This window comes from Ovis canadensis, chromosome 20, assembly GCF_042477335.2.
Source record: "Ovis canadensis isolate MfBH-ARS-UI-01 breed Bighorn chromosome 20, ARS-UI_OviCan_v2, whole genome shotgun sequence".
In the NCBI taxonomy this organism is placed as follows: Eukaryota; Metazoa; Chordata; class Mammalia; order Artiodactyla; family Bovidae; genus Ovis; species Ovis canadensis.
The window spans coordinates 65009790-65037689 of record NC_091264.1 but is presented as its reverse complement, the minus strand read 5'-3'; the positions used below and the strand labels follow the sequence as shown (position 1 = coordinate 65037689).

At 49.3% G+C, this 27900-nt stretch overlaps 1 protein-coding gene across 13 annotated transcripts; it reads left to right on the top strand.

Annotated features, from left to right (window-relative positions):
* The first annotated feature begins 25 nt into the window (after positions 1-25).
* Positions 26-27900, top strand: RIPK1 (receptor interacting serine/threonine kinase 1). 13 transcript variants are annotated; one of them, XM_069562931.1, is made up of 12 exons: positions 487-1430; positions 2220-2424; positions 8076-8274; positions 8969-9125; positions 9739-9876; positions 11144-11372; positions 13318-13467; positions 16567-16643; positions 21034-21124; positions 22854-23423; positions 24738-24890; positions 26959-27900. In XM_069562931.1, exons 3-12 carry the CDS (start codon positions 8123-8125, stop codon positions 27243-27245), a joined length of 2004 nt encoding a protein of 667 aa, XP_069419032.1. In that variant the 5' UTR covers positions 487-1430; positions 2220-2424; positions 8076-8122; the 3' UTR covers positions 27246-27900. The 13 variants fall into 13 exon arrangements, with proteins under 13 accessions (XP_069419030.1, XP_069419029.1, XP_069419035.1 ...); XM_069562938.1 differs by having other exon boundaries at positions 780-1430; positions 8076-8200; XM_069562929.1 differs by lacking the exons at positions 487-1430; positions 2220-2424 and adding an exon at positions 26-330.

The window sequence follows — 27900 nt, the reverse complement described above, 5'->3', positions numbered from 1 at the left end:
CCCACCCTCCTCAGGGGCAGGAGCGGAGGCGGAGCGAGCAGTCCACGCCCTCCGCCGGCCGGGCTCCCTCAGTCGAAGCGCCGGCGGCGCGGACACCGGATCGGTGTCCTGGAGCGCTGACCCCGGAGCGCGGGGCCCCAGCGGGCCCACTCCGCGAGGAGCCCGAGCGCGCCGACCACTGGACAGCACGCGACGGACGGCTGGCCCGCGGAGCCGGGCGCGGTGAGGGCAGGGCAAGGCGGGGCGGTCCCCGCCCGCCTCCCAGCCGACGGCTCCGCCCCGGAGACCCCTAATCGGGCCCGGCGTGCCACCCCGGCCTGCGCCGGCCAGGTACTGCCGGGCGTCGGAGCAACTCTAGGCTGCCCCGCCGCCTCCTTCCTCACCCGGCCTGGGGCCTCAGGAAGTCTCCCGCGAAAGCGAAAGCGAATCTCTCGGTGCGTCAGCGCGGGACCGCCGGGCCCAGACCAGTCTCTGGGGCAGGCTTCCGGCAGGGGGCGGGGCTTCTGCTTCCGGTGGGTGGGGGCGGGCGACGCGGCTGCCCGAGTTCGGGCGGTGGGCGTGGCCCGCGGCGTTCCTGAGGTCGGGCGGTGGGCCAGTGGGGTGGTGGGCGTGGCCCGCGAGGTCTCAGAAGGCAGACGGTGGGCCTTTAGGGTGGTGGACGTGGCCCGCGAGTTCCCGGAAGTCAGACGGTGAGCCGGTAGGATGGTGGGCGTGGCCCGCGAGTTCCCGGAAGTCAGACGGTGAGCCAGTAGGAGGGTGGGCGTGGCCCGCGAGCTCCCGGAAGTCGAGCGCCCAACTGCCAGCCGTCGGCGGTCCCTGCGGCGTCTCGTCTCGCCGGGAGTTTGGGTCTGGCGGGATCGGGCAGAGATTTGGCTCCCGCGCGATAACTGCCTGAGGTGGAGACGGCCCGCCACGTGGTTTGCGCTGTGGTGTCAGGGGAGGTGGCCGGTCTTCCCTGCGGTGTCGTTACGAGCTTTCGCCGCCCCGGGTCACGGGGGCGCCGGGGCCGCCGCTGCTCGCGACGCCGTCAGACGCCTTCCCGCGCCGTCTTCGAGGAGAGCTGGGAAAGAAGGGTCGACGGGCACGGCGGGGAGGGCGTCGTCCCCCGGTGGCGCGTGCTTTTACTAAGTGACTGAGCGCGCACACGCTCTCGTAGCCTCTTTAGAGTTTTGAAGCGGGTGAGCGCCACCCTTCTTTGCTCACGCTGGACAGCCTCCCACAGAGGCGGGGTTACTGTTCATTACTTTGTCTCTCGCTGTTCCTTCGGCTCTTCCTTGCTCGGAGCTCTTGCGTGTCCTGGACAAAGCCCGAGGCCCGTTAACACTCAAGCGACTTTGCAATAGAACCGCTATTACTTCTCCCTACATTCACACATGAAGAAATCAAGGCAGGAGTGACTTCTTCCTTGATCTACGTTTTGTAACCATCAGGTACGTAGGTGCAAGAGTGGGGAGGAGATTGTAGTCAATCGTAAGTATGGGAAACTGCCCCCTTCTGAACACAAAAGGTAAAGAGGAAGCTTGTTTAAAGCAGTTGAGGTATCTCATCGTAATTATTATTACTGGTAAGACAACTATCATGATTAACTGTAATTTGCCTGTTTCACTGAGCTGAATTGAGCACCACAGATACATTGCACTTTCAGGATTGTGAATATTCACGAGAATAAAGAAAAATATCCCTAAATAACAGTTTCCAAAATTGAAAATTTCTCTTGGATGCTTATTAATCAACAACATGGTAATACCACCAGTATGAGCTGGGAATTTGAAAAAGCACAGCTTCCCATGCTATGGTTGGACGTTATACTTCGGCAAAAATGATCGTGTTAACTTGTAGAATATTGATTTTGAACCGCATGTTTTCATATGTTTTTAAAATTTAGTCTGTACTTTCCCTATGTTTCTGAATGTAGCATACTTATTTAGTATAGGTGAGCAAAATTGTAAGATTAGGTCTTTGAATCTGATTTTAAGGAAGACAAATTATTGTTTACTCTCTGGAGAAGTAGCATGTGTTAGTGAACTGATAGTGGAAATTTGAGTGAAGACATTAAGACTCAATTCTGGGATCTGTTACTCTAGGTGAATCATTAAACTCCAAATTATAGTTTCTCAGTTTGTAACTTGGAACCGATGTATTAATAAGTTGGTACTTCACAGGGTCATCATGTGCAAGATACACTGGGTTGAACTCTTGTAGTTTTCTCTCTTGCTCAGAGCTCTTGTTTATCTGAGGCAAAGCATCAAGCAGTTAAAATCAAAGAACCTTGAGAAATTCCCATTGGATGCCTGAGTAAAAACAGAGTTCCATGTGCAGAGGAAAAGGGGGTCATGATAGTCGGGTAGCCAGCGTTTTCTGTCAGACTCCTCATGTATGGTCCTCACTGAAACACTGAAAAAAATCGCCCTCAACCACTTAAAGGTAAATATGAAATTTTTTTAACTTAAAAAAATTATTTATTGTGATACACAGAAAAGAACACACATCATAACTGTTTGACTCTCTTAATTGTCCTGAAGTGAACATTAAGAAGAGACAAGTATCGCCCTCACGCCCGACACTTCCTTCCTTCCCTGCCCGCTGCTTCCACCTCTCAGTAACTACTGCCCTAACTGTTAACATTGTAGATTCATTTTCCCTGGCTTTTTGATGTTATATATTGTTAGTTATTTGTATTCTTCCCCAGTTTTACTGAAGTATAGTTGACAAAATTGAATGTAGATATGAATATTTTTTATATAGACTTACAGATAACTTGTGAAGTTTCTTGGAATTTCCAATTAATTTCAATTAATTTCCAATTAATTTCAATTAATTTTCCAATTAATTTTGAAAATCCATTAAAATAGACCGTTATATTCTCTGTTGAAAGTACTTGGTCATAAGATGATATGACAGGTTAGTGTGTGTTCATTAATTACTCTGTGACATGACTTTACAGTGTGACTTTCTCCTTGCCTACTTCCAGAGTTTCTGTGACTCTTGGGTATCTAAGCCACTCACCAGTCCCTCCTAAGATATTCAGTACTTATAGAGTTGAATCATTCGTGGGGGAATGGCCGGGGGAAGAGGGGGAGCAATAAAAACAAAAGAAGTCATTGGAAACCATGCCAAAAGGTGCGTGAGCTGAAGTGAGACCAGGCTAAACCAGCAAACCACAGACCAGGAGAGCCAGCTGGGGCCAGGAGCCAGCCTCACAGAGCACTGCAGGCCCGCCTGGAGGCCCCTCTCCCTGGAGCTGTATCGCTCCTGCAGGAGGCAAGGCAGGTCCTAGTTGGTCTTGGCCGCTCCGAAGAGAGGAGACCTGGCGGAAGGACAGAGAGCAGGCAGAAGTCCTCATCTGGCTGAATCTTAGTACCCTGCGGTCATAGTTGAGGGCATGGTCCTAACTCCTTCCTGTTCTGTACCGTCTGGGAGCCGTTTTTAATGTTACTAAACATTCATGCTGTGCTTAGTCACCCAGGTGTGTCCGACTCTTTGTGACCCCATGGACTGTAGCCCACCAGGCTCCCCTATCCATGGGATTGTCCAGGCAAGAATACTGGAGTGGGTTGCCATGCCCTTCTCCAGGGGATCTTCCCGACCCAGGATTTGAACCTAGGTCTCCCACATTGCAGGCAGATTTTTTACCATCTAAGTCACCAGGAAAGCCTAAGAATTCTGGAGTGGGTAGCCTGTCCCTTCTCCAGGGGAACTTCCTGACCTAGGAATCGAACCAGAGTCTCCGCATTGCAGGCAGATTCTTTACCAGCTGAGCTACTGGGGAAGCCCACTAAACATTCACATATAACATCACTTTTGAAAACTGTAGGGGGCGTTCGTAACGTGACTGAGCCTTAACTCGCTCTCCCGTGTCACGCGTGTGTCAGCTGCGTTCTGTGCTTTTGCTGCTCTCTCTAACGTTACTGGGAATATCTTTGTGCGTAGTCTATATCAGTGTCTCTGATTTGATTCCTTAGGATAAAGAATTACTGAGTGAGGAACTTAACTCCCTTTTAAAAAAGAAATTTTATTATAAAGGTAACTTGTGTAAAAATTGCAAAATGTAATAAATGTGTAAAGAAGAAATAAAAGCCACCTGACCGTCCAGACATCCTTGCTGACATTTAGGTGTCTTTCACTGTGTCTGTTTTCCCTGCACATATAGCTATTTGTGTCCCTAGCCGTCTACCTGTTAATGTATTGACTATATAATTCTGCATTTTATGAATGTGCTATAATTCACTTTGTTTTGGGATGATTAAATAGTTCTCTCTCTTTTTTTAAAAAATATGCATTCAGTGGCCACCTGCCTCATGCCAGGTCATGTGCTGGGCACTCTAGATAGTGCATGAGACAGCTCCCTGCCTTCTGTGAGCGTAATTGAAATAGCTCCCAAATTATAGCTGTCTAACTGTTTCAGAGTACTGGGTGCTGTGAAAATGTCTAATGGGAAGACATAAGGATGGCTTCCCTGAGGAAACGACAGCTCTGAGACCTCAAGGAGGAGCAACTTTTAGCCAGGAGAAGAATGTGCCCTCAGAAGCTTGTAGGGGAGAGGGGACACCCCCACCCCGCTTCACAAGGACTGGTCCATAGGGAGCTGCTGAGAAGAGTGGATCCCAGCGGCACACCCCCATTCTCACAGCCTGGGGAACAGCGTGAACGTGCCGAGTAGGGGTAGACGGGTGGGCCAGACATAGCCAGAACCACAGAGCAGGCGCCGGTGTGTGCTCACATGTGCTCACACACTTCTCGCCAGTCTGTGAGGCAGTCGTTGTTGTTTCCTTTTGCAGATGAGGAAATTGGGGCTCATGCAAGTTACCCAAGGGCTGATAAATTAAAGCTGGAGTTCATATGGGAGAAAAGCCTGTGCACTCTTCACCGTCGGGACAGCTTCTAGCAGCTCACCTTCGGGCCCTGCCTCCCCTGCCCCCACCACGGTCATGGCCTTTACTGGGCAGCCTCCCCACACCCAAAGATGTGCTGCTTTCCAGAGGGCACTTCCTCTTACTTGGAAGTGTCTCATGTTACGGGAAAATAGCTCATAGTGTCATCTGCCATGCTGATACGTGAGCTTTGTTGGAGTAGCAGGGCCCACCGAAGACTTTGTGCAGGATATAGAAGGTTGGTTACCTGAGCCAGACTACGGCAGGCCACTGACAGGACTGCTCTCAGCTTAGGCATTTCCAGAAACCCCTTCAGCCACTTAAAAAAAAAAGCTTCCCACCCCAACATTTTATTAAAAATTTCAAAGTGCAAAGTTAGGTTTTACACCTGCAGCTAACATCATGCTAACAGTGAAAAACTGAAAGCTTCTTAAGATCAGGAATAAAAGGGGAATTCCTTAGTGGCCCAGTGGTTAGGACTCTGTGCTCCCACTGTTGAGGCCCTGAGTAGAATCCCTGGTCCAGGAACTAAGATCCCACAAACCACATGTGTGGTGCTGCCAAACAAAACAGGAAATCAGGGCCAGGATGCCCACTCTTGCCTCTTTATTCAACATGGTATTAGAAGCCCAGATCCATTAGGCAAGAGAAGGCATGTGAATGGGAAAGGAAGAAATAAAGCTGTCACTGTTTGCAGATCATGCGAGATACGTAGAAAGCTAAAGCACTCCATCAGGAAACTGTTAGAACTAAGGAGCAATTTCAGCAATGCTGTAGGGTACAAAGTCACCAAGTAAGTAAACGCTAGTCGCTTAGTCTTATCTGTCTCTGCAGCCCCATCGGCTATAGCCCACCAGGATCCTCTACCCATGGGATTCTCCAGGCAAGAATACTGGAGTGGGTAGCCATTCTCTTCTCCAGGGGATCTTTCCAACCCAGCGATTGAACCTGGGTTTCCCACATTGCAGACAGGTTTTTTTACCGTATAAGCCACCAGGGAAATCAGTATACAAAAGTATTTTGCATTTCTATATACTAATAAAATGAGCTATCAGAGAAAACAATTCCATTTATAATTGCATCAAAAAGAATAAAATACCTCAGAATAAATTTAACCAGAGAGGTAAAAGACATGTAATTGAAAACTATCACATATTTAGGAAAGAAACTGGAGACATAAAAATAGTCCATTCTCATGGATTGGGAGAATTAATATTGTTATACACTCCATGCTACAGATTGAGTGCAGTTCCTGTAAAAATTCCAATGACATTTTTCACAGAAATTGAACATATAATCCTAAAATTTGTATGGAACCACGAAGACCCCAAGTCATCAAAACAATCTTGAGAAAGAACAAAGCTGGAGATACCACACTTCCCAGTTTCAAACCATCTTACAAAGCTATGGTGATGCAGACAGTGTGGTTCCAGCATAAACACATACGTGTAGATCAGGGGAACAGAACAGAGCCCAGAGAAACCCCCGCATACGTGATCAGTTAACTTACAAAGGAGCCAAGAAGGCCCCCAGCTTTACGGTGGCTGGCTTGGTCGTCGTGTAGGCACCTGTATAAGAAACTGCCGGGGCTTTTCTCCAAGTGATGGTACCATTCTGTGTTCCTGCCACAGATGTGTGAAATCCCTGCTCACCGGCACACAGTGGTGACCTTGTTCACTCTGGTGGGTGTGCACGGCTGTCACATGGTGGACCCCAAGGGTTTTCATTCTCCGTTTCAGTCTGGGGAAAATAAATGAATCGAAGGGGAGGAGGAGGAAGCAAACAGTTGTGTTTATGTACATATGGTACACTTCATGGCCAGTTCCTCTCCTTCCCACATCTTCCTGTCCTTTTTAGATCATGCATTGTTCTTTCCAGAGCCTTCAAATTTATTTTTGTTGTTCATAATTACTTTTAAGCCTGTTTATTTCTAAAGCTATTCAGTAGTTTAATTACCTGAACGTCTTTGGTGCCTAATACAGCTTTTCGTAATATCTGTGGGACTTGACTCATTGTGAACTTTTTTCGCTTGCTTTTTTTGTTGTTTTATAATTTTGTAAAGGGAGCTCATGTTGAGTTAGGCTTTATTTATGGGACTCTTGTCTGGCTTGGAGGTGTTTTGTTTTCTTTAGCCTTATAACCCAGAGATGTCATCAGCCTGTGACCATTTTCTATATAAAAGTTCTTAACTTGGGGGATCTTGACATGAGAGATAAGAGGAGTATAAATTTAAAGCCCAAATCTATTAGAAGACAGGCCCAAGGTTAGGAACTGACACAGAATGTTTCTTCATTCCCCAATCCCAGTCTAAGACGAGTTCTTTTGCTGGTGAGTTGCTTTTTCTGTTGTCCACCCTTTCACTGGGGTAGGTGGCACACTGAGAAGCGCAGTGTTACGGGGGAGTCTTTGTTTCAGCCCTCTATTCTTGCGTGTCCTGATCTCAGCTCCGGCCTCTGGCTGAGTTTTAAACCCTGACCTTTGGCGGTGCCCCCACCAGGCCACTGTCTCGGTCAGTTTGGCTCCTGTAACAAATTACCACAGACGGGGTGGCTGAAACAGCAGACAGTGATTCCTCACTCGTCTGGAGCTAGCTGGAAGTCCAGCAAGTCCGGTGTCTGGTGCCGGCTCACTTGCTGGTTTGCAGATGTTGGCTGTCCTCTTGTTGTACTCTCACTGGGTGGAGAGGCAGAGACTGCCTCTCTCGTGTCTGTTATAAGGACTCAAATCTCATTCATGAGGCCGCCTTCATAGCCTCATCACTGCCCGGCCCCACGTCCTCCTCATACCATCACACTGGAATTGGGGCTTCAGCACAGGAATCTGGGGAGACACATACACGCAGTCCACAGCAGTGGTCACATGGCCCTGCCCACGGCCTGCTTGCCGACAGTCCTTAGTGCCCTCTTCCTTTCTGCTGCGACTACCTGTGCATTTGATTGGATGTTTGCATTACATTACCCAATATATACGGGCCCTTTATAAGAGGAGTTTTTAGATTTTCCTAATCTTCCATGTTTGTAGAAATGAAAGTCTAAGGAAGAAAGATTGTGGTCTCCTGTGATTCCTGGAAATAGGAAAAACATTCATCTTAGAGACTATAAATCTATCTTCAAAAAATAAAGGCACACCAGGCGCGTGGCGGAGCGTTTATACGCTGTTTGAGTGACGACTTGCCTGTACTGGCCTGTCCTCTTTTCTTCACAGGGTTGTGTGTTTCCGGGGCATTCTGACGCTTCAGAAGGAAAGCGGCCATGTCCTTGGACGACATTAAGATGAGCCCCAAGGACTTCCTGGAGCAGGCTGACCTGGACAGTGGGGGCTTCGGGAAGGTGTGTCTGTGTTTACACAGATCCCACGGGCTGGTGATCCTGAAGAAGGTGTACACGGGCCCCAAGCGCACCGAGTGAGTCAGGGCAGAGTTGGGCAGGCCACGTGCTGTGCCAGGGCGGTGGAATCGGGTGGCACAGCCTTTATGAGACAGACATGGGTGCAAGGGTCAGCCCTGAGGCTTCATGTCGGATGGCCCTGCAGGGCGGTCATTGACATCCCTGACTCAGGAGGATTCAGACGCCGGCTAGGGAAGAGCCCTGAGCTGGGTAACAGAAGAAAACTGAAGAGGAGGAAGCAGAGAGGAGGCGGCCCAGGGCGATGCGGGGGCGCTGGAAGAGGAAGGGAGGAGCAGGGGGGAGGGGGCGAGGGCCTGCTCCACGGCGGGTGAGGACCAGCCCCGAGCATGGGGACGAAGCCCTGGTCCATGAGTCACAGCATCCAGGACGCTCTCTCTGCGGCAGTCGGGAAGCTGTTGTATTTCCCTCCCTTCTCGCCGGAGTGGCTGTGGGAGAGGCCGCGGGTTTAGTCCGCTGTCCAGCGCGGTCCTTGTTTCCCGGCCGCATTTCCTCGCTGCTCTGCACCAGCTTTGCGCTGATTGGTCATCGGTTTAGCGCTTCCTGCGCACCGGCCGGCCGTGGTCCCCGGGAAGGAGGCCCCCAGGGTGCAGGGGCAGCCCCGGGATGCTTGGGGGCGTTCCCGGGGGCGATCCCAGGGCCGGGAGGGGAGCGGGCTGCCCCGCCCGTCTGACCCCCGCCCCCCGCCCCCAGGTACAACGAGGCCCTCCTGGAGGAGGGCCGGATGATGCACCGGCTGCGGCACTGCCGCGTGGTCAAGCTGCTGGGCGTCATCATGGAGGAGGGCAGCTACTCGCTGGTGATGGAGTACATGGAGCAGGGCGACCTCATGCGCGTGCTCAAGGCCCAGGTACGCCTCGCCCGCCCGCCGGCCCCTGTGCCTCAGACTCCTGTGCGAATGGCTGGTGGTTTGGATTTTCTCAAGCATAACAACACGGAATGAGGAAGGCTTCCAACAGCAAGATTCATCCTGTTTACCAAAGCCAAATAATTTTAGTGCATTTGTTAAAAGTGTAGGTGCCTGGACTTTCCCGGTGGCCCAGTGGCTGAGACTCCCTGCTTCCGCTTCCAGGGGGCACGGGTTTGATCCCCGTTCCGGGAACTAAGATCCCTGCTTGCCCTGTGGGGCGGTCAAAAAACAAGTGTATGCGCCTGTTAAGAGCAAGGCCTGTGCTGTTTGCTCAGGAAGCAGTAGCAAGTATGACAGAGACAGGTAACGGGGCGCAGGTCGGGATGTGAGTGTCTGGTGTGGGGGTGTGTTGACAGACACGCCCTCAGCGAGCTGTGGAAACACAGCGGAGGGCCCTCACCCTGCGAGGTGGTCAGGACGCATCTTCGGGGCCTGCTGGAAGGGAAGCTGCTGTCTCTGTCCTCAGGTCCGGACCCGCTGCTCTTGAAGGAAGCTGGTGCTCTGGCCCCTTTGAGTCCCTTTCGTCTCCCGGACTGACTGTCCCTCGTTCCAGGTCAGCATCCCCCTGTCCGTGAAAGGGAGGGTCATTATGGAGACCATCGAAGGAATGTGCTACCTGCATGGGGAAGGGGTGATACACAAGGACCTCAAGCCAGAGAACATCCTCGTTGACCGTGACTTCCACATCAAGGTAAACCGCAGGCAGGGCTTCCGGGGGATCGGCGTGATTCTGATTCTCAGTGTCAGTCCTTTCTCTGGACATGACGTGTGCCCAGTGCAGAGCTAGCCCAACTCCTCCCTGGTGGCGGTGGTGCCAGAAAGCTCTAAAGAGAGAGAATCCAAAGAGAGAGATTTGGTGGAGGTGGTTATCTTTATTTATTCCTTTACTTACATCTCCTTTTAAAAAATCTGTTTCCTTTTGAAAACTCTGTGCACTGTAGTCAAAGGAAAAAGAGGGAGGGTTTTCTTTTCTCCTCTAGGTGGACCATCACGTCAAGTCGGCTTTGGCAGCAGGAATCCCAGCCGAGCACAAGGGTCTGAAAGGGGAAGTGACACTGCGGGGAGGACGCAGGAACTGCTTACCCAGGCCTCCCTTTACCAGAAGAGTCTGCTTCTAGCGCTCTATTCCAGCCCTGGACAGGGTTTTTCTTTTTTCCTGTGTCTTTAAAAGAACGTTCTTTACGTTAATAACTTACCTTTTATGATCTGGGTTAGAATTTGAGGATTTTAGACAATCACATGCCAGAAATCATCCCCAAAAGCATGGGTTCCCTGAAGCAAACGTGGAGCTGCTGCCTCTGGTGTCTCCACTGTATAGCTCTGTCATTCTGCCCTGCCTCCTCCTTCTGTTCTCTGTCTGAATTTGGCGTTTTTTTCTTTGCCCTTTTGTCTGTCTTTCCCCTCTTCCACATCCCATCTTCTCTCAGGTTCAGGCTCCCAACTCAGCACCAGTGGCGCTGCAGTCCTTATCCTCAGTGTGTCTTTGGGATCCTTGGAAATGCACATCCATGGGCTTCTGGACACCTTTTGGGAAAACAGAAGGTGCAGTACCATGTGCTATACAACCTGCTGAAAAGAAAGTACCTGTTTTCCCCAGCCTCAGAATCAACAGAAAACATGCAGAGTAAGACGAGTCAGAACGGACGTGGCTAGTTGTTCTTCTCGGGAATACCTTCTGCTTTTCTCCCCATCAACCACCACCCACCACCCCCAGATATTGCGTAAGAATCGAGACACCAGAATTTCACACAGACTTTCTTAGGGGAGATTTTCCAGACGGCTGAGGACAGATGTTTTCTACTAGTTTGTTCAGAGGTAGCTGTTTTAAACCTGTCCAGTACAGCTGTTGCTGCAAATGTTAGAGTCCCTTCATCTACTGGATAAGCCCCCGATTTAAAGACAGCTCTGATTTGCTTGCTGCCGTCACAGAAGCGTCCCGTTGGTTTGCTCTCCTGCAGATAGCTGACCTCGGCGTCGCTTCCTTCAAGACGTGGAGCAAGCTGACGAAGGAGGAACACAACGAGCAGAGGAAGGCGGGCTGCAGCGCCGGGAAGAGCGGCGGCACGCTGCACTACATGGCCCCCGAGCACCTGAACGACGTCAACTCCAGGCCCTCCGAGAAGTCCGACGTGTTCAGCTTTGCCATTGTGCTCTGGGCGATCTTCGCCAACAAGGAGCCTTACGAGAGTAAGGCGTCGATAGAGGAGGGGGGCTGGGGGTCAATGGGAGTTGTTCGGTGGGGTAACTGTGCAGTGAGGTCGTGGAGGTTTATCACTGTTTGTTCAATGTCTGTCTCACCCACGGGACTGTGAGCTCCACGGAGGCCAGGACCGCATCTCATCCATTCGCTGCTCTTCCCTTGGTATCTGCACATGGAACGTAGTGGGTACTCGGCAAGCGTTTGTGGAATGGATAGTAATCTCGATTTAGGAATCAGGGGTCATAGGACAGATCGGAGCTTGCATAGTGCATCTCAGCTTGCAGGGTGCTCGACGATCCAGGCTTCCTCCCGGCCAGGAAGGCTTGCTTGGTTCTCCTTATGAGGCCTCTCAGGGCCTACACTCCATACTTTCATCCATCCACTTACTCCTTCGTTCAGGAATTGCTTCTTTTCAGTACTTACTGTGGGCTCTTTACTTGGAGCTGAGTCTATAAAGATGAGAAAGGGTTTGCGCAGGAGAACAGGTACATGAGTAGCTGTTCTTCAGTGTGTTAAAGTGAAGTCTCTCAGTCATGTCCAACTCTTTGCGACCCCATGGACTGTAGCCTGCCAGGCTCCTCCGTCCATGGGGTTTTCCAGGCAATACTGGAGTGGGTTGCCATTTCATTCTCCAGGTCAGTGTGTTAAGAACCTGGACTAATGGCCCTTCTCCTGCCTGCTCTTCCTGGGTGATTGTCAGCTCCCAGGGTTCAATCCCCTCTTTGCTGACGCTGCTCAAACCCCAGTGGAGGCCTGGACATCCTCCTATCTGTTAGATCCAGTCCACGTACCAGAGGACCCCCCAAAGCAGTATCCCCCAAAACAAATCCAGGTTCTCCATGCTGCCCAAGTGGCTCACTCAGCTCTGCTCTTACATCCAGAAAATGGTGTTACCGTCCACCAACCGAGCTGCCCAACCAAGAACCTCAGTTTCCAGACTCAGCCTTGCCCTCCCATATCCAGTCAGACATCGAAACCTGTGAATTTGGGAATCCCTGGCAGTCCACTGGTTGGAACTCACACTTCCATTGCCGAGGGCTGGGGTTCAGTCCCTGGTCAGGGAACTAAGATCCTACAAGCTGCACAGGATGGCCGGAAACTGTGGCCTCCGGGTATATCAGATCCAAGATGCGCCCGCGCCTCTCTGTCTCCAGAGGACCCTGTCCGGTTGACACCCTTTGTGGCGGGCCCCTCACGCTGCCACCACGCACGCTGCCGTCAAACCGGCCGCCAGGCCTCTCAGTCGTCTGTTTAAAATCCTTCCAAGACACCATTGACATTCAGGATCAAGTTCAAACCCCTCAGTGTGGAGCACAGGGCCCTCTCTGATTTGGCTAAGCTGTTCCTTCCCTCCGTCACCTCAGCCAACATGCCCAGTTACACTGAGCTGGTCATAATTTCCAGACACATCTTGATTTCTGCGACTCCCAGTCTATTCAGATCCTGCTTTCTTGGCCTGGAATCTTCCTCTCTGAATCTTCCTTCCCAGTTCTTTACCCGGATAACTCCTGTTTATTCTTTTGGACTCAACAAAGCCTTTTCTGACTTTCCAGTAGTGGTCCTGTCACCTGAACCCTTTGTGCTTCCTTCTTGAGTAGCCAGTATCACTCTGAATTTTAAGTCACGCTTATTCAACTGCGCTCCTTCAACGCAACCGCTGTCTGCTATTTGTCTCTGTATTCAAATCTGGAGTGTGGCACTGGCTTTGTTTACATATTCAGTCATCTGCCAAGAGGCAGCTTTGCCAGTAATCCATCTTTCCTCTGTTTGATCGTCTCTGCAGAGGAACAGGTTCGCTCATCGTCCCAGGGCATTCTGCCCCTCCCTGGTGCAACCGGGAGAGATCAGTGGCCTGGTCCAGGTTCTGTCACCTCCCCGCCCGAGAGGAGTGGGCCCTGAGCGTCTCAGCTCTCCTTCCCGTTTGCTCTGTAGACGCCATCTGTGAGCAGCAGCTGATACTGTGCATCAAGTCTGGGAACAGGCCGGACGTGGAGGACATCATTGAGTTCTGCCCGCGGGAGGTCATCGACCTCATGAGGCAGTGCTGGGAGGTGAACCCGGACGACCGGCCCACGTTCGCGGGTGAGTCCCCTCCGTGCGGCCAGCCTCCCTCCCACGTGGCCGTCTTCCTAGGGAGAGGCTCACGGGCGGTACTTGGAGTTTCTAAGAAACCGAGTTCCACTCCTGATTTCAAACTGATTTTCTAGATTCCAAAGGCTTTGTTCGAAGAAAAGTTGCCATCCCTCTCCCAAGGATGAAGGCATACAAGGTCCTTTTGTTTCTTGGTAGTATTTTTCCCCATAGGTAAAGTTTTTAAATTGTATTAGAATATTCGTGACAGATAATTCACCACTGTAACCATGTTTAGGTGTTCAGTTCGGTTCAGTTCAGTTCTGTCCCAGTGTCTGCAGCCCCACAAACTGCAGCTCGCCAGGCTTCACTGTCCATCACCAGCTCCCGGAGCTTGCTCAAACTCATGTCCATCGAGTCGGTGATGCCATCCAACCATCTCACCCTCAGTCGTCCCTTCTCCTCCTGCCTTCAATCTTTCCCAGCATCAAGGTCTTTTCCAATGAGTTAGTTCTTCGCATCAGGTGGCCAAAGTACTGGAGCTTCAGCTTCAGCATCTGTCCTTCCAGTGAATATTCAGGACTGATTTCCTTTAGGATGGGCTGGATCTCCTTGCAGTCCCAGGGGCTCTCAGGAGTCTCCTCCAGCACCACAGTCCAGCGGCGTTCAGCACATTCACAGCATCTTCACCGTCCCCACCTGAAAGCGCACTCGTTCAACACTGGCTCCCCACCCCTCCCAGCCCCTGGCAGCCGCCACCCTCCTGTCTGTCTCTGTGAACTTGGCTTCGCAGGGTCCCCCGTGTAGGTGGAATCCTACAGTGTTGTCCTGTCGTGACCAGCCTGGTTCACTGAGCACGGCGTCCAGGGTTCCTCCAGGTCATATCCTGTCAGGATCTCCTCCCTATTTCCCACTGAGCGGTGTTCCACAGCGTGAGGACCGCACCGTGTCTGTCCAGTCACCCGCTGCCGGATGCTGGGGTGCTTCACGGCCGTCGGACTTCTTAGCTTCTTTGATCTCGGTTCCTCCCTGTGTAGCTGGCGTCTCTGGAAGCGTTATTTGCCTTCTGCATCGGGCTGAGAGCAGAGGAGGAGGGAAGGGACTGGAGTCCGCCACACCCGTGTACCTCTTCTCATGCCCTGCGTCACCGAGGACCTTGCCAAGGCCCTAGAGGCAGCGGGAAAGAGGAAACCAGGCCAGGAAGAAATAAGGAGCAGGAGGGGACTTAGGAGGCTGCAGGGGGCTCTGCGCTCGTATTTCTGCTTTGAGGAAGCAGAACTGAAACCCCACCAGCCGCTCCCATGAGAGGCTATGGGGTGACTGATTCAGTTGCCTGCTTTCTTGCTCAGTCAGCCTGAATCTTATTCCGGCTTGGTTTCTTCTCATGCCTTTTCCACCTTTTTAAACTTAAGATTCTGCTTCTGAGATCATTGTAGACCTGTATGCAGTTGTAAGAAATAATGCAGACATCCCGTGTACCCTTTACCTAGCTTCCTCCAAGGACCACACCTGGCCAGACTCAGTGCACACCACAGCTGGAACACTGACCCTGACACAGTCAGATGCAACACACACCACCTCCACAAGGGCCCTCCTGCTGCCATTCACAGGAGGGAAGCTGCTGTGGACACTCACCTTTCAGGTTTTTGTGTGAATGTAAACATTTCTCTAGAGTAAGTACCCAGGAGTCAAATAAATGAGTCATAGGTGGTTTCCTGTTTAGTTCAGTTTTTTTTTTTTTTTTTTAAAGAAACTACCAGTCTGGGTATTCTCTGGCTGTCCAGTGGTTAGGGCTGTCTGCCGTCACTGCCAGAGGAGACCCAGGTTCAATCCCTGGCTGGGGAACTAAGTAAGATCCCAAAAGCTGTGCAGCGTGGCCAAAGGAAAAAAAAAAACCCTGCCGAACTGTTTTCCAGAGTGGCTGTACCGTTTTATCTTCTCACCAGCTACGCACAAGTGACCCAGCTTCTCTGCACCCTCACCAGCACCTGGTGGTGTTGCTGCTTTTTAGTTTAGCCACTCTGATAGGCATGTAGTGATGGCTCAGTGTGGCGCTGGCTTCATCTCCCCAGTGGCTGATGATGGTGGGCACCTTCTCGTGGGTGTCTTTGCCATCTGTGTCTCTTCCACGGTGCAGTGTTGCTCTGTGTCTTCTACCCACTTTCTAACTGGATTTTGTCTTTTCACCGTTGAAGGGAGAGTGCTCTCTGTATGTGCCATTATAGAGTTCCTTTCTCGGGCATGTGATTTTCACTTAGCTCCTTCCACTCTGGAGCTTGGGTTTTGGTTTCTTTTTTCCATTCTGTTCTCAGGATCTTTCACAGACTGCAAGTTTTTATTTTGATGAAGTCTTATTCATTAATCTCTCCTGTTGTGGATGATAATTTTGGTGTCAAGTCTGAGGACACTGTCAGGATTCGATCCAAAATACTTCCTTCCCTTTTTTATCTGAAAATCTTAGAGTTTTACATTTAAGTCTGTGCTAAGTTCTTTTTTTTTAATGATTGTCAAGGAAAATTCATTATTGCCAGCAAAAGAATGATAGCACAGAACTAAATATTTGGTTGTCTTTCTTTGCCATTTATTTTGTTTATGTCTTATTGGGAAAATACCATGATCCACGCCGAGTTAATTTTTGTATGAGGTGTGAGATTTAGGCTGCATTTTGTTTTTTCCTTCTGGCCCTGCTCCACCTCCATTTGCTGAACGGGTGTCTCTCCCCGTTACTTTGTCTCTCTGACTCTTAATACCAGACCCCTACCCTGCGTGTTCCATCCTGGATCACCTCTGATACCAGAGGGACAGAAACAAGGAGCCCACCCTTCCTTTTTCATCTGGATATTAGCCCTCTTAGGCAGGGCCTTGTGCTGCAACACCTAAAGCTGCCTTCCGTTAGGCAGGAGCCCTTGGTTTCTCCAGTGGTATCCCCGCCTTCCTTCTGTCTGCATAGAAATTAGTCTTGTCTGTCTATTTATGAAAGTGATTTAAAGTTTTATTCTGTTGCTTTGCCCGCAGATTAAGGCACATAATTCAAAGATAATAGACTGTTAATATTTAAATTTTTAGAAAATACTTAAGAAATTTTAAAGTGTTTTTCTTTTTTTCTTATAGGCATTGAAGAAAAGTTTAGGCCTTTTTATTCAAATCAATTGGAAAATTTTGTAGAAGAGGATGTGAAGAGTTTAAAGGTGGGTGACATACCAGGTGCATTAAAGCAAATACAGTATCAGTCATGAAAACCGAAGCTAAGATTCAACTGAGATTCAAGCTAAGCAGCTGGGGAACTGGGGAGATCCCTTGGAGGAGGGCATGGCAACCCGCTTCAGTGCTCCTACCTGGAGAATCCGCAGGGACAGAGGTGCCTGGTGGTTCCAGAGTCGGACACGACTGAGTGACTAAGAGCAACACGCAGCACAGCTTGGTAACCACAAAAAAAACAAAATTAGCAGTTTTATGCAGAGATCATCAAGTTAGCATTACTGGACCCATTCCTCTGTCAAAACAAACGAAGTGAGAGGAAAACCTACCTAGCAATATGGAAAAAGGTAAGCACAGCATTACTGGAATAGGATGGAAAGTAACCGTAGGTGGATCAGTCATGTTGAAGAATTCTTGAAAGATTAAAAAGTCAACAGGATTATCTTTTGAGACATATAACAGGAAAAAAAGTTTTAAAAGGCCAACCCAAACATAATACTCAAGAAGTACTAGAGGAGGAAGTCTTGGGTCAGCGCGTAGAAGAACGGATGTCACCTGGCACGTTGGCGGGCATTGTCACCCGGGAGCCATGCTTGTGTTTGTTTTAGAAGTTGGCACTTCCCTCCAACTCCTCCGTGCTGAGCAGCAGATGGGAGCAGACCCTGCCCAGGATCACAGAGGTCTGTCAGAGGCCAGAGCCAGCTAACCAGCCAAGAGGAGCAGAGACCTTCCCACTCACACGCTCAGGAAACAAGCTATAGTCCTGCTGCTGCTGCTGAGTTACTTCAGTCGTGTCCGACTCTGTGCGACCCCATAGATGGCAGCCCACCAGGCTCCCCCGCCCCTGGGATTCTCCAGGCAAGAACACTGGAGTGGGTTGCCATTTCCTTCTCCAGTGCATGAAAGTGAAAAGTGAAAGTAAAGTTGCTCAGTCATGTCCAACTCTTAGTGACCCCATGGACTGCAGCCCACCAGGCTCCTCCATCCATGGGATTTTCCAGGCAAGAGTACTGGAGTGGGGTGCCATTGCCTTCTCCTAAGTTTTAACATATTGCTCTAATCATGAGAGAGAGAGACTGCGGTAAATAAAACAGGCAGGAAACAGAGGTTTTAAAATACATACAGACACACACACACACGTAGTCAGACAGTCAAGAACTGCCAGACTTTGGAGGGACACCTACACTGTAACAGAGAGGTCCCCAGCGCAAACCCAGGAAGGAACCACAAGGGACATCGAGGAAGACAGTCGCTAACGCAGGAAAGCACGAGCGCAGCGCTCAGGGGCATCTCACACGATAAAAGCTTCATTTCACCAGAAAGACAATAGCCTGAAGTCTGTCGGCCTTCGAACAACATAGATTTGAACTGCATAGGTCCACTTATACTCAGATTTTTCTCAGTAAATACGTACTACATGATCGTCACTTGGTAGAATTTGTGATATGGAACCACAGATACGGAGGCCCGGCTGTAAAGATGTATTTGGATTTTCGGCTGTGAGAGAGGTGAGTGCCCCGACTCCTCTGTTCTTCAAGGATCAGCTGTGTAATTTAGAGAAACCGGCTCAACTAGAGACAGAAAACCTGAATATTCCTGTAACTATTAAAAGAGAGTTAAGCAGTCTTACAAGAAAATTCCACAACCACATAACTTAATCAGCAATTTCTATCGGATATTCAGTGAAGAAGTTACCCCGATGTTGTCCAACTTGTCTGGATAAGAGAAGAGGGAGCTCTCCTGAGCTCATTTTATGAGATGAGCATAACCTTGATTCCCAAACCTGAATGGCAGATACAAGAAAGGAAAACTACACAATGATTTCACTTAACAATATGGTTTTGAAAATCCTGAATAAAATATAGACAATTGAATCTACCAATGGACGATAAAGATTGGAAAAGATATGTGGTTTCACTAACAGAAAAGCAAAGTGAATTCATTATAATTTTTCATCCATTAGATTAACAACAGTTTTGAAAGACTGATATATCAAGTGTTGGTGAAAATGCAAAGTAACAGACACTTTCATGCAGGATTAGTAACAGTGTAAGTTGGTGAAGTTTATTGAAATGTGAAGCATCTATCAGACTTTTAAGCATGAACTTTTCCTGCAGCTCTACATAGTAATCTATCCTGTTCACGTGTATGCTCAAAGATTTAGCTTCAGATCTTTGCACCTTTGTGAGACTTATAATTTGGAAATATATAAATTTGGAAATCACCCAAATGTTTCTAAGTAGATGTACTAAGTTATGGTTCAGTTCAGTCACTCAGTCATGTCTGACTCTTTGCGACCCCATGAACCACAGCACGCCAGGCCTCCCTGTCCATCACCAACTCCCAGAGTCCACCCAAACCGATGTCGGTGATGCCATCCAACTATGTCATCCTCTGCCATCCCCTTCTCCTCCTGCCCTCAATCTTTCCCAGCATCATGGTCTTTTCAAAGGAGTCAGCTCTCCACGTTAGGTGGCCAAAGTATTGGAGTTTCAGCTTCAACATCAGCCCCTCCAGTGAACACCTAGGACTAATCTCTTTTAGGATGGACTGGTTGGATCTCCTTGCAGTCCAAGGGACTCTCAAGAGTCTTCTCCAACATCACAGTTCAAATGCATCAATTCTGCACTCAGCTTTCTTACATCCATACATGACCACTGGAAAAACCATAGCCTTGACTAGACGGACCTTTGTTGGCAAAGTAATGTCTCTGCTTTGGAATATGCTGTCTAGGTTGGTCATAGCTTTCCTTCCAAAGAGCAAGTGTCATTTAATTTCATGACTACAGTCACCATCTGCAGTGATTTTGGAGCCCAGAAAAATAGTCAGCCACTATTTCCATTGTTTCCCTATCTATCTACCATGAAGTGACGGGACCAGATGCCATGATCTTCGTTTTCTGAATGTTGAGCTTTAAGCCAACTTTTTCACTCTCCTCTTTCACTTTCATCAAGAGGCTCTTTAGTTCTTCTTTCTGCCATAAGGGTGGTGTCATCTGCATATCTGAGGTGATTGATATTTCTCCTGGCAATATTGATTCCAGCTTGTGCTTCCTCTAGCACAGTATTTCTCGTGATGTACTCTGCATATAAGTTAAATAAGCAGGGTGACAATATACAGCCTTGACGTACTCCTTTTCCTATTTGGAGCCAGTCTGTGGTTCCATGTCCAGTTCTAACTGTTGCTTCCTGACCTGCATATAGGTTTCTCAAGAGGCAGGTCAGGTGGTTTGGTATTCCCATCTCTTTCAGCATTTTCCACAGTTTATTGTGATCCACACAGTCAAAGGCTTTGGCATAGTCAATAATGCAGAAATAGATGTTTTTCTGGAACTCTCCTGCTTTTAGGATGATCCAGCGGATGTTGGCAATTTAATCTCTGGTTCCGCTGCCTTTTCTAAAACCGTCTTGAACATCTGGAAGTTCACGGTTCACATATTGCTGAAGCCTGGCTTGGAGAATTTTGAGCATTACTTTGCTAGCATGTGAGATGAGTGCAGTTGTGCAGTAGTTTGAGCATTCTTTGGCCTTACCTTTCTTTGGGATTGGAATGAAAACTGACCTTTTCCAGTCCTGTGGCCACTGCTGAATTTTCCAAATTTGGTGACATATTGAGTGCAGCACTTTCACAGCATCATCTTTTAGAATTTGAAACAGCTCAACTGGAATTCCATCACCTTCACTAGCTTTGTTCGTAATGATGCTTCTTAAGGCCCACGGCTTCACATTCCAGGATGTCCAGCTTAGGTGAATGTGAATGATCACACCGTCGTGATTATCTGGGTCATGAAGATCTTTTTTGTACAGTTCTTCTGTGTATTCTTGCCACCTCTTCTTAATATCTTCTGCTTCTGTTAGGTCCATGCTATTTCTGTCCTTTATTGAGCCCATATTTGCATGAAGTTATGGTTAGTAACTATATAATCATTTAGGACGGGTGGAAACTAACAAATGACATGGAAAGATCTTCAAGACTTATTGTAAGTGAAAAAATAAATCCCAAAACCACAGAGCATGACTCTGCATGTGAGTGCTCGGTTGCTCAGTCATGATAAATGATAATAAAAAAAATTTTAAATCTGTTGGCTTTATATGCAAGGGTTTATTTTGGTTTCATTATATTCATTGTTCTGTATGTCTTTCCTTAGTCCAATACCACAGTTTTGATTACTATAGCCATGTAGTGAGTTTTGAAATCAGGAATCTTTTTTAAGATTGTTTTGGGTATTTAGGAAAAAAAGTTCATTCATTTTTTTTAATATTCACTGCTTGTAAGAACTATGTGATATTTCTACCTTCTGAAAAATTCATTCTTGTAACAATTTTTTTGAACTATTTTCTACTGTTTACCTAAAGTATATTGTTATGCTCTTAATTTTAGAAAGAGTTTCCAGGCCAAAATGAAATTGTAAAGAGAATGAAGTCTCTCCAAATTGACTGTGTGGCAATAGCTCCAAGCAGGTCAAATTCAGGTAACTTACATTGTGATTGAAAATCTATTTATTTTCTTGTTCGCTCGTTCACTCGCTCGTTCGCTCGTTACACAACTGCGTAAAATGTTATTTACAATTGTATGAGAAAAAGAAGCTGTAAAATTTAATGCCTGTCTTAAAGGAATTTATAGCATATTTGTAGTTAATATACATACCTTATGTACATAAGATACATATGGACTTCCCTGATAACTCAGTTGGTAAAGAATCCGCCTGCAGTGCAGGAGACCCTGGTTCGATTCCTGGGTCAGGAAGATCCACTGGAGAAGGGACAGGCTACCCACTCCAGGATTCTTGGGCTTCCCTTGTGGCTCAGCTGGTAAAGAATCTGCCTGCAATGCAGGAGACTTAGGTTCGATCCCTGGGTTGGGAAGATCCCCTGGAGAAAGAAAGGCTACCCACTGCAGTATTCTGGCCTGGAGAATTCCACGGACTGTATAGTCTGTGGGGTCACAAAGAGTTGGACCCGACTGAGCAACATTCACTTTCAAGATACATATATTTGAAATACTAGGTAACAACAGGTTCACCAAAATCATAAAGTACCCTGAACACATAATCTGATAAGGACACATAATATATCTGATAGGGAGGAAGTGACGGCTCATGCGAAAGAGAGGAACAGGTAGGAGCAAAGTCCTCGAGAAGGTCCAGAGCACGTGCAGAGAGGCTGGCCTCAGAGTCAGGCAGGGGTACTTCTCTCATATAACAGAAGGGAGAGCAGAGTCTCAGAAATCAAAGCTGCTCGTCAGTTGTCTGTTCTGGGGCAAATTACTCAACTTGTTGTGAGCCTCACCCACCGTTATGGTAATAACTGCTCCTGGTCTGTTGCGCTAAGTCACTTCAGTCGTGCCTGACTCTTTGCAACCCTGTGGACTAGTCTGCCAGGCTCCTCTGTCCATGGGATTCTCCAGGCATGTGTCCTGGAGTAGGTTGCCATTTCCTCCTCCAGGGAATCTTCCTGACGCAGGGATCGAACCCCTGTATCCTGCATCTCCTGCACTGGCAGGCGAGTTCTTTACCACCAGCACCGCCCGGGAAGCCCACTCCTAGTCTTACAGGGCTTTTAAAGAATAAAAGAACCCACGGAACTGCTTAGCCCAGAGCCGCTGCCGTTCTCATTTTCCAGCCCTCATCACACCAAGGAGACACTTTCTCTGCTCCAGCACGAGTCCCTTTCTTCCTTAGTCCCTCCCACAACACCCGCTTTCCTGCTGCTTGCTCATAACTTCCTTGTGCTCTCTCACCCCCAGCAGGGACAGCTACTCACTGCCTGTACAACTCGCAGGAGGGAGACCAACTAGTAACTGCTTTTCATTTGTTCTCAGAGTTTTCAGTCTGTTATCCGAGGTGCAGAGTCCCGATGGTGCTCGGGGTCTGTTTTACACCAACTGGTAACTGCTTTTGATCTGTTCTCAGAGTTTTCAGTCTGCTATCTGAGGTGCAGAGCCCCGATGGTGCTCGGGGTCTGTTTTACACCAACTAGTAACTGCTTTTGATCTGTTCTCAGAGTTTTCAGTCTGCTATCTGAGGTGCAGAGCCCCGATGGTGCTCGGGGTCTGTTTTACACCAACTAGTAACTGCTTTTGATCTGTTCTCAGAGTTTTCAGTCTGCTATCCGAGGTGCAGAGTCCCGATGGTGCTCGGGGTCTGTGTTACTTCTGAGTGTTCCGTGATGCTCTTTCCGATGCTGGTCATTTCTTTCCAGCCACAGAACAGCCCAGTTCACTGCACAGCTCACAGGGCTTCGGGATGGGTCCCGTGGAGGAGTCCTGGTTTGCTCCCGCCCCAGATCACCAGCCGGAGGAGAATGACTTCCTGCTAAACAGTAAACTCCAGGAGGAGGCCAACTACCACCTGTACGGCAGCCGCATGGACAGGCGTACAAAAGAGCAGCCCAAACCGAACATGACTCACAGCAGTGAGGAGGAAAGGAGGCGCAGGGTCTCCCACGACCCTTTTGCACAGCAGAGACCTTATGAGAATGCTCAGAGCCCAGGGATAAAAGGCTTCACTTACCCTGGTGTGATGAGTCACACCAGTGCAGCCCAGCAGCCAGCAGGGCTAAGCAGCCAACCCCAGTCACCATACTGGAGAGATGCATCATTTCCTCTACCTGGGCTTGGAGTGAGACCGCTGGACCTGGGGACCACGAGTTCACGAGTTTGGTATGCGCCAAACCCAGGCCACATGCCAAGCCTATATAAAACTCCGGTGCCTGAGACCAACCTCCTGGGGAACACACCCACCATTCCATTCACCTCTGTGCCATCAAGAGGTAAACGGGCCTTGGAGTCACACTGTTCTTTTAAATTTTCCTGAAAATAAAGCCAGCCACTGCTCTGTCACAAACTAGAAGGTAACAAAGGTCAAGCCATTTGGAGTCTTCGGCCACCAGACGCACCTTGCCCCCCAGGATAGTGTCATCAGACCCCTCAGCCTAGGCTGTCCGTTCAGGTGGGCTTCAGGCAGCTGCCCGCACGTGCGGGGTGACAGAGCCTGTCCTCCAGGAGGCACCCTTGGCTCTAAGCCGAATCTCAGTAGCCCACTGTGTCCAGGCTCTGATGTAAGGGGAAGTAACCGCCTGTATTCTTCCATTTGCCCTTGCTGTTTCCTGAAGGTGAGAAGTCCGTCTCAGACACGTTCATCCTTTATCTCGTCTAGGCCAGAGACTACCATTTGTGATCAAAACCACACTGTTGGGCACCCATCCCCTCCAGAACTCCTCCTTCTTCCCAACCCGAACCTGTCCCCGTCAGACGCTAACTCCCCTTTCTCCCTCCTTCCCAGCCCCCGGCAGTCAGCCTTCTGCTTTCTGTCTCTACGAATTTGTGACTGTAGGGACCTCATATGAGTAGAGTTATACGGCATTTGTGCTGTTGTGACGGGCTTACTTCACTGGAGAAGGAAATGGCAGCCCACTCCAGTACTCTTGCCTGGAAATCCCATGGATGGAAGAGCCTGGTTGGCTACAGTCCACGTGGTCGCACAGAGTCGGACACGACTGAGCGACTTCCCTTTACTTCACTGGAGACAGTGTCCTCAAGGGTCATGCATGCTAGGTCATGGGCCAGAACTCCCTTATTGTGAGGCTAAAGAGAGTGCATCACCGTTGTGTGGCCCGTCCAGAATGGACCGCATTTCGTTTACCTGTTCATCTGCTGACAGACACTTGGGTAGGTTCCACTTTTTGGCTGTTAGGAATAATGCTACAAACGTGCGTGTATAGATATCGGATTAAGACCCTGCTCTCAGTTCTTTGGGGCATATACAGGTAGAGCTCCTGCATCATATGACAGGTGGTTTTTACTTTTTGAGGAACCACCACCGGTTACCACAGGGGCTGCATCTGTTTATATTCCCACTAGCCGCGCACAGAGGTTCGTTTCTCCACATCCTCGCTGACACGGGTTGTTTTCTGTATTTTTGATAGTTTCCGGCCTAATGGATGTGAGATGATTCAGCCAACTTTTAAAGAAGAAAATTTCAAGTGGTGGCGTAGGATGAATTATTTAACTTAAGCAGTCCTGCCCCTTTTTCTCTTCCTTGCAGTCTAGATATACTACTTATCTCTGTGTTTCTTTCTAATTAGATGAGTCTGTGAAATATACCATACACAACAGTTCTGGCATTCAGATCGGCGACAGCAATTACATGGAGATTGGTGGAATGAGTTCATCAATACTCGACAGCATGTACATGAACTTGAAAGAAGAGCCGGCTTCTAAGTACCAAGCCATCTTTGGTAAGCTGCCCTTGAAGGGCTCATCTACAGCAACCTTGAACTTTCTCACCTGATTATTTCTCTGATGACTCTCCCTGAAGAGGCCCTATTGCTCCTCATGTAATTTCCGTGGACGTGCTTTGTAACTTATTTATGTGTGCTGAGGCCATAATTAGAATATCTAATTCATGGGTTTGCTATGAAAGTGAAATTAGTCAACACAAACAAAGGGCTTATACACTGTCTGGCACATGGTAAGACAGAAAAGTGTTAAACACATCATCATCGTCAATATGGCCACCCGGACCCAGGAGCCCATCAGGTCCTCGTCAGAAGGATTCCGTAAAGGACAGAAGACTATGCCCTCAGCTGCACTTGCATGATAAAAATTAGAGGGCTTTCTCTTATGGGATTCCACCATACAGCCTCATAACATTAATCCCAAAACACAACCTGGGGGAAACAGTGCGATTTAAGAACCCAGCTTTCTAATCCACCCCAGGACTGGCATTCTCTTTTTTTAATCAAGGGCCTGAGAGCAAGCGTTTCTGGCTCCGCTGGCCCTGCCGTCTCTGTTGCAGCCGCTCAGCTGACACCGCCTCCATGTGGGCTTCCCTGGTCGCTCAGATGGTACAGAATCCTCCCACAGTGAGAGACCTGGGCTGGAGCCCTGGGGTGGGGAGATCCCCTGGACGACCACTCCAGTCTTTTTCCCTGGAGAATCCCCATGGACAGGGGAGCCTGGTGGGCTGCAGTCCTGGGGCCGCAGAGTTGGATGCGACTGAGCAGAACACGTGGCGCAGCTGACCCCCAGCACGCCAGCAGCCCCAGGCAGTAGGTGCACGGATGGGTGTGGCCACGTTCTAATAGAACTTTGTGGTGGCTGAGAGGTTAAAGCGTCTGCCTGCAATGCGGGAGACCTGGGTTTGATCCCTGGATCGGGAAGATCCCCTGGAGAAGGAGATGGCAACCCACTCCAATATTCTTGCCTGGAGAATCTCATGGGCGGAGGAGTCTGGACAGAGCCAGGCTACAGTCCACTGGGTCCCAAAGAGTCGGACACGACTGAGTGACTTCACTTTCACTTTCTTTCACTTTACAAAACAAGCAGCGGGCCACGTGTGGCTCACAGGCCATAGGTGGCCAAAGTGAAAGTGAAGTCGCTCAGTCGTGTGAGACTCTGCGACCCCATGGACTGTAGCCTACCAGGCTTCTCCGTCCATGGGATTTTCCAGGCAAGAATACTGGAGTGGTTGCCCCATCTAACCCTCTCAAAGCCAGTCTTTAATGCACTAGAGCAGAGGTTCCTAAGGTCTGGGCTGACAGGGTGCCTTTGAGAACCTGCTGGAGCCCAGGGCCCCTCTCCTGGTGAAGCATTGGCAGACTCTGGCCAGAAGGCTGACATCTGGTGATGGTCAGAGCTGCACTGTGGGAGCCGAGGAAAGATGGGCGTTCTGCCGGGGGGGCTGAGGTGTCTCTATTATTCCGCTTACTGAACATCACGGAATATGGCTTGTTTGTGGTGATTTTATACTTCTCTTTGCTTCATTTTATTATTTTTACGAAGGCCTGAGAGGAAGGAACCAGTAGGGGGAGAGAGGTTATGGCTCTAGGAGAAAGGAGGACTGAGTGGGGCAGGGGAGGGAGGAGCCCAGAAATGCTGCACCGGTGAAAAGACAGCGCAGCCAGAGTTCCCGCCAGTGGCCTCCGTGTCCAGGACCAAGTGAGAGGAACACGCACGGCTGGCCGACGGTTTCCTGAGTTGAGTGACCTTAACTCTGGCCAGATGGAAGCAGAACAAGGCCCAAAAGGAACAAGAATGGTGTTTTCCCCCTTGACGTCAGGAAGGTGTAAACAGGGGCTGTGGCTCAGCTGGTCCGGAACAGCCTAGCGGCCAAGGGGGCAGCTCCCAGGAGGAAGCCGGTCCTCGCATGGGCTGGTAGACAGGCGAGCGTCCGGGGAGCCGCAGCCAGAGCATGGGGGAGCTACCTCTTTTACTGACTCCTGGGACTCTGTACTTTATGCAGGTGTTTGAAGCCAGAGTGTTCACGTGGCCACAGCTCAATGCCTTCTCTTTTCTGTTCGGCAGATACTACTACTAGTCTGACTGACAAACACCTGGACCCGGTCAGGGAGAATCTGGGGAGACACTGGAAGAACTGCGCCCGTAAGCTGGGCTTCTCTGAATCTCAGATCGATGAAATAGACCACGACTACGAGCGAGATGGACTGAAAGAAAAGGTTTACCAGATGCTCCAAAAGTGGCTGATGCGGGAAGGCAGCAAGGGGGCCACCGTGGGGAAGCTGGCCTTTGCACTCTACCTGTGCTCACGGATAGACCTGGTCAACTGCTTGATCCGCGTCAGCCAGAACTGAGCCCACAGGCGCTCCTGCGGCAGGGGCCGCCTCCTGCCCCCACCGGCGAAAGCCTGCTGCCTGCGGAGACTCGGACTTCTCTTCTCCCGGATACAGGGGGTGCTGCGTCTGTGTCAAAGTCACCTCCTACCTTTCACAGCTGGAGGATGGAAAAGGGAATCGCCAGCAAACCACCCACTGCGCCGGACGCAGGACCACCTATTTGTGGCCAAGGCCCAACCCAACAAGAAGCCTAATTGGGCTTCGAAAAGGAGAGAAGAGAGAGTTGAGAAAGATCATTTTTTTCTTTCATATTATCCCATAATCTTCATGCTATTCATTCTGGTTTCTGGGAGTTTTGATTGAGCAAGGAAGAAAAAGAAAAATTTGGAGACTATAACCTAAATCAGCTTTCTAATTTTACACTGCCTTCTCCACATAAGCACCTGTTATAACCAAAGTGAAAAATAAAAGTTCTCATTCAGTCGGATAGCGGAAAACTGGAGGGGAGATGGTCCCCAGCTGCAGGAGGGGGCGGGGTGACTTTTCCCAGACGCATCCCTTGTGACCACTGCTCTCTAAATTCCAAACAGGTTAACTAATCAGTGTCAGAGACAGAAAGCAGACGATATTTTAATGGACTAATTAAAATAAAATTTTGTACCTCAAATGGAAA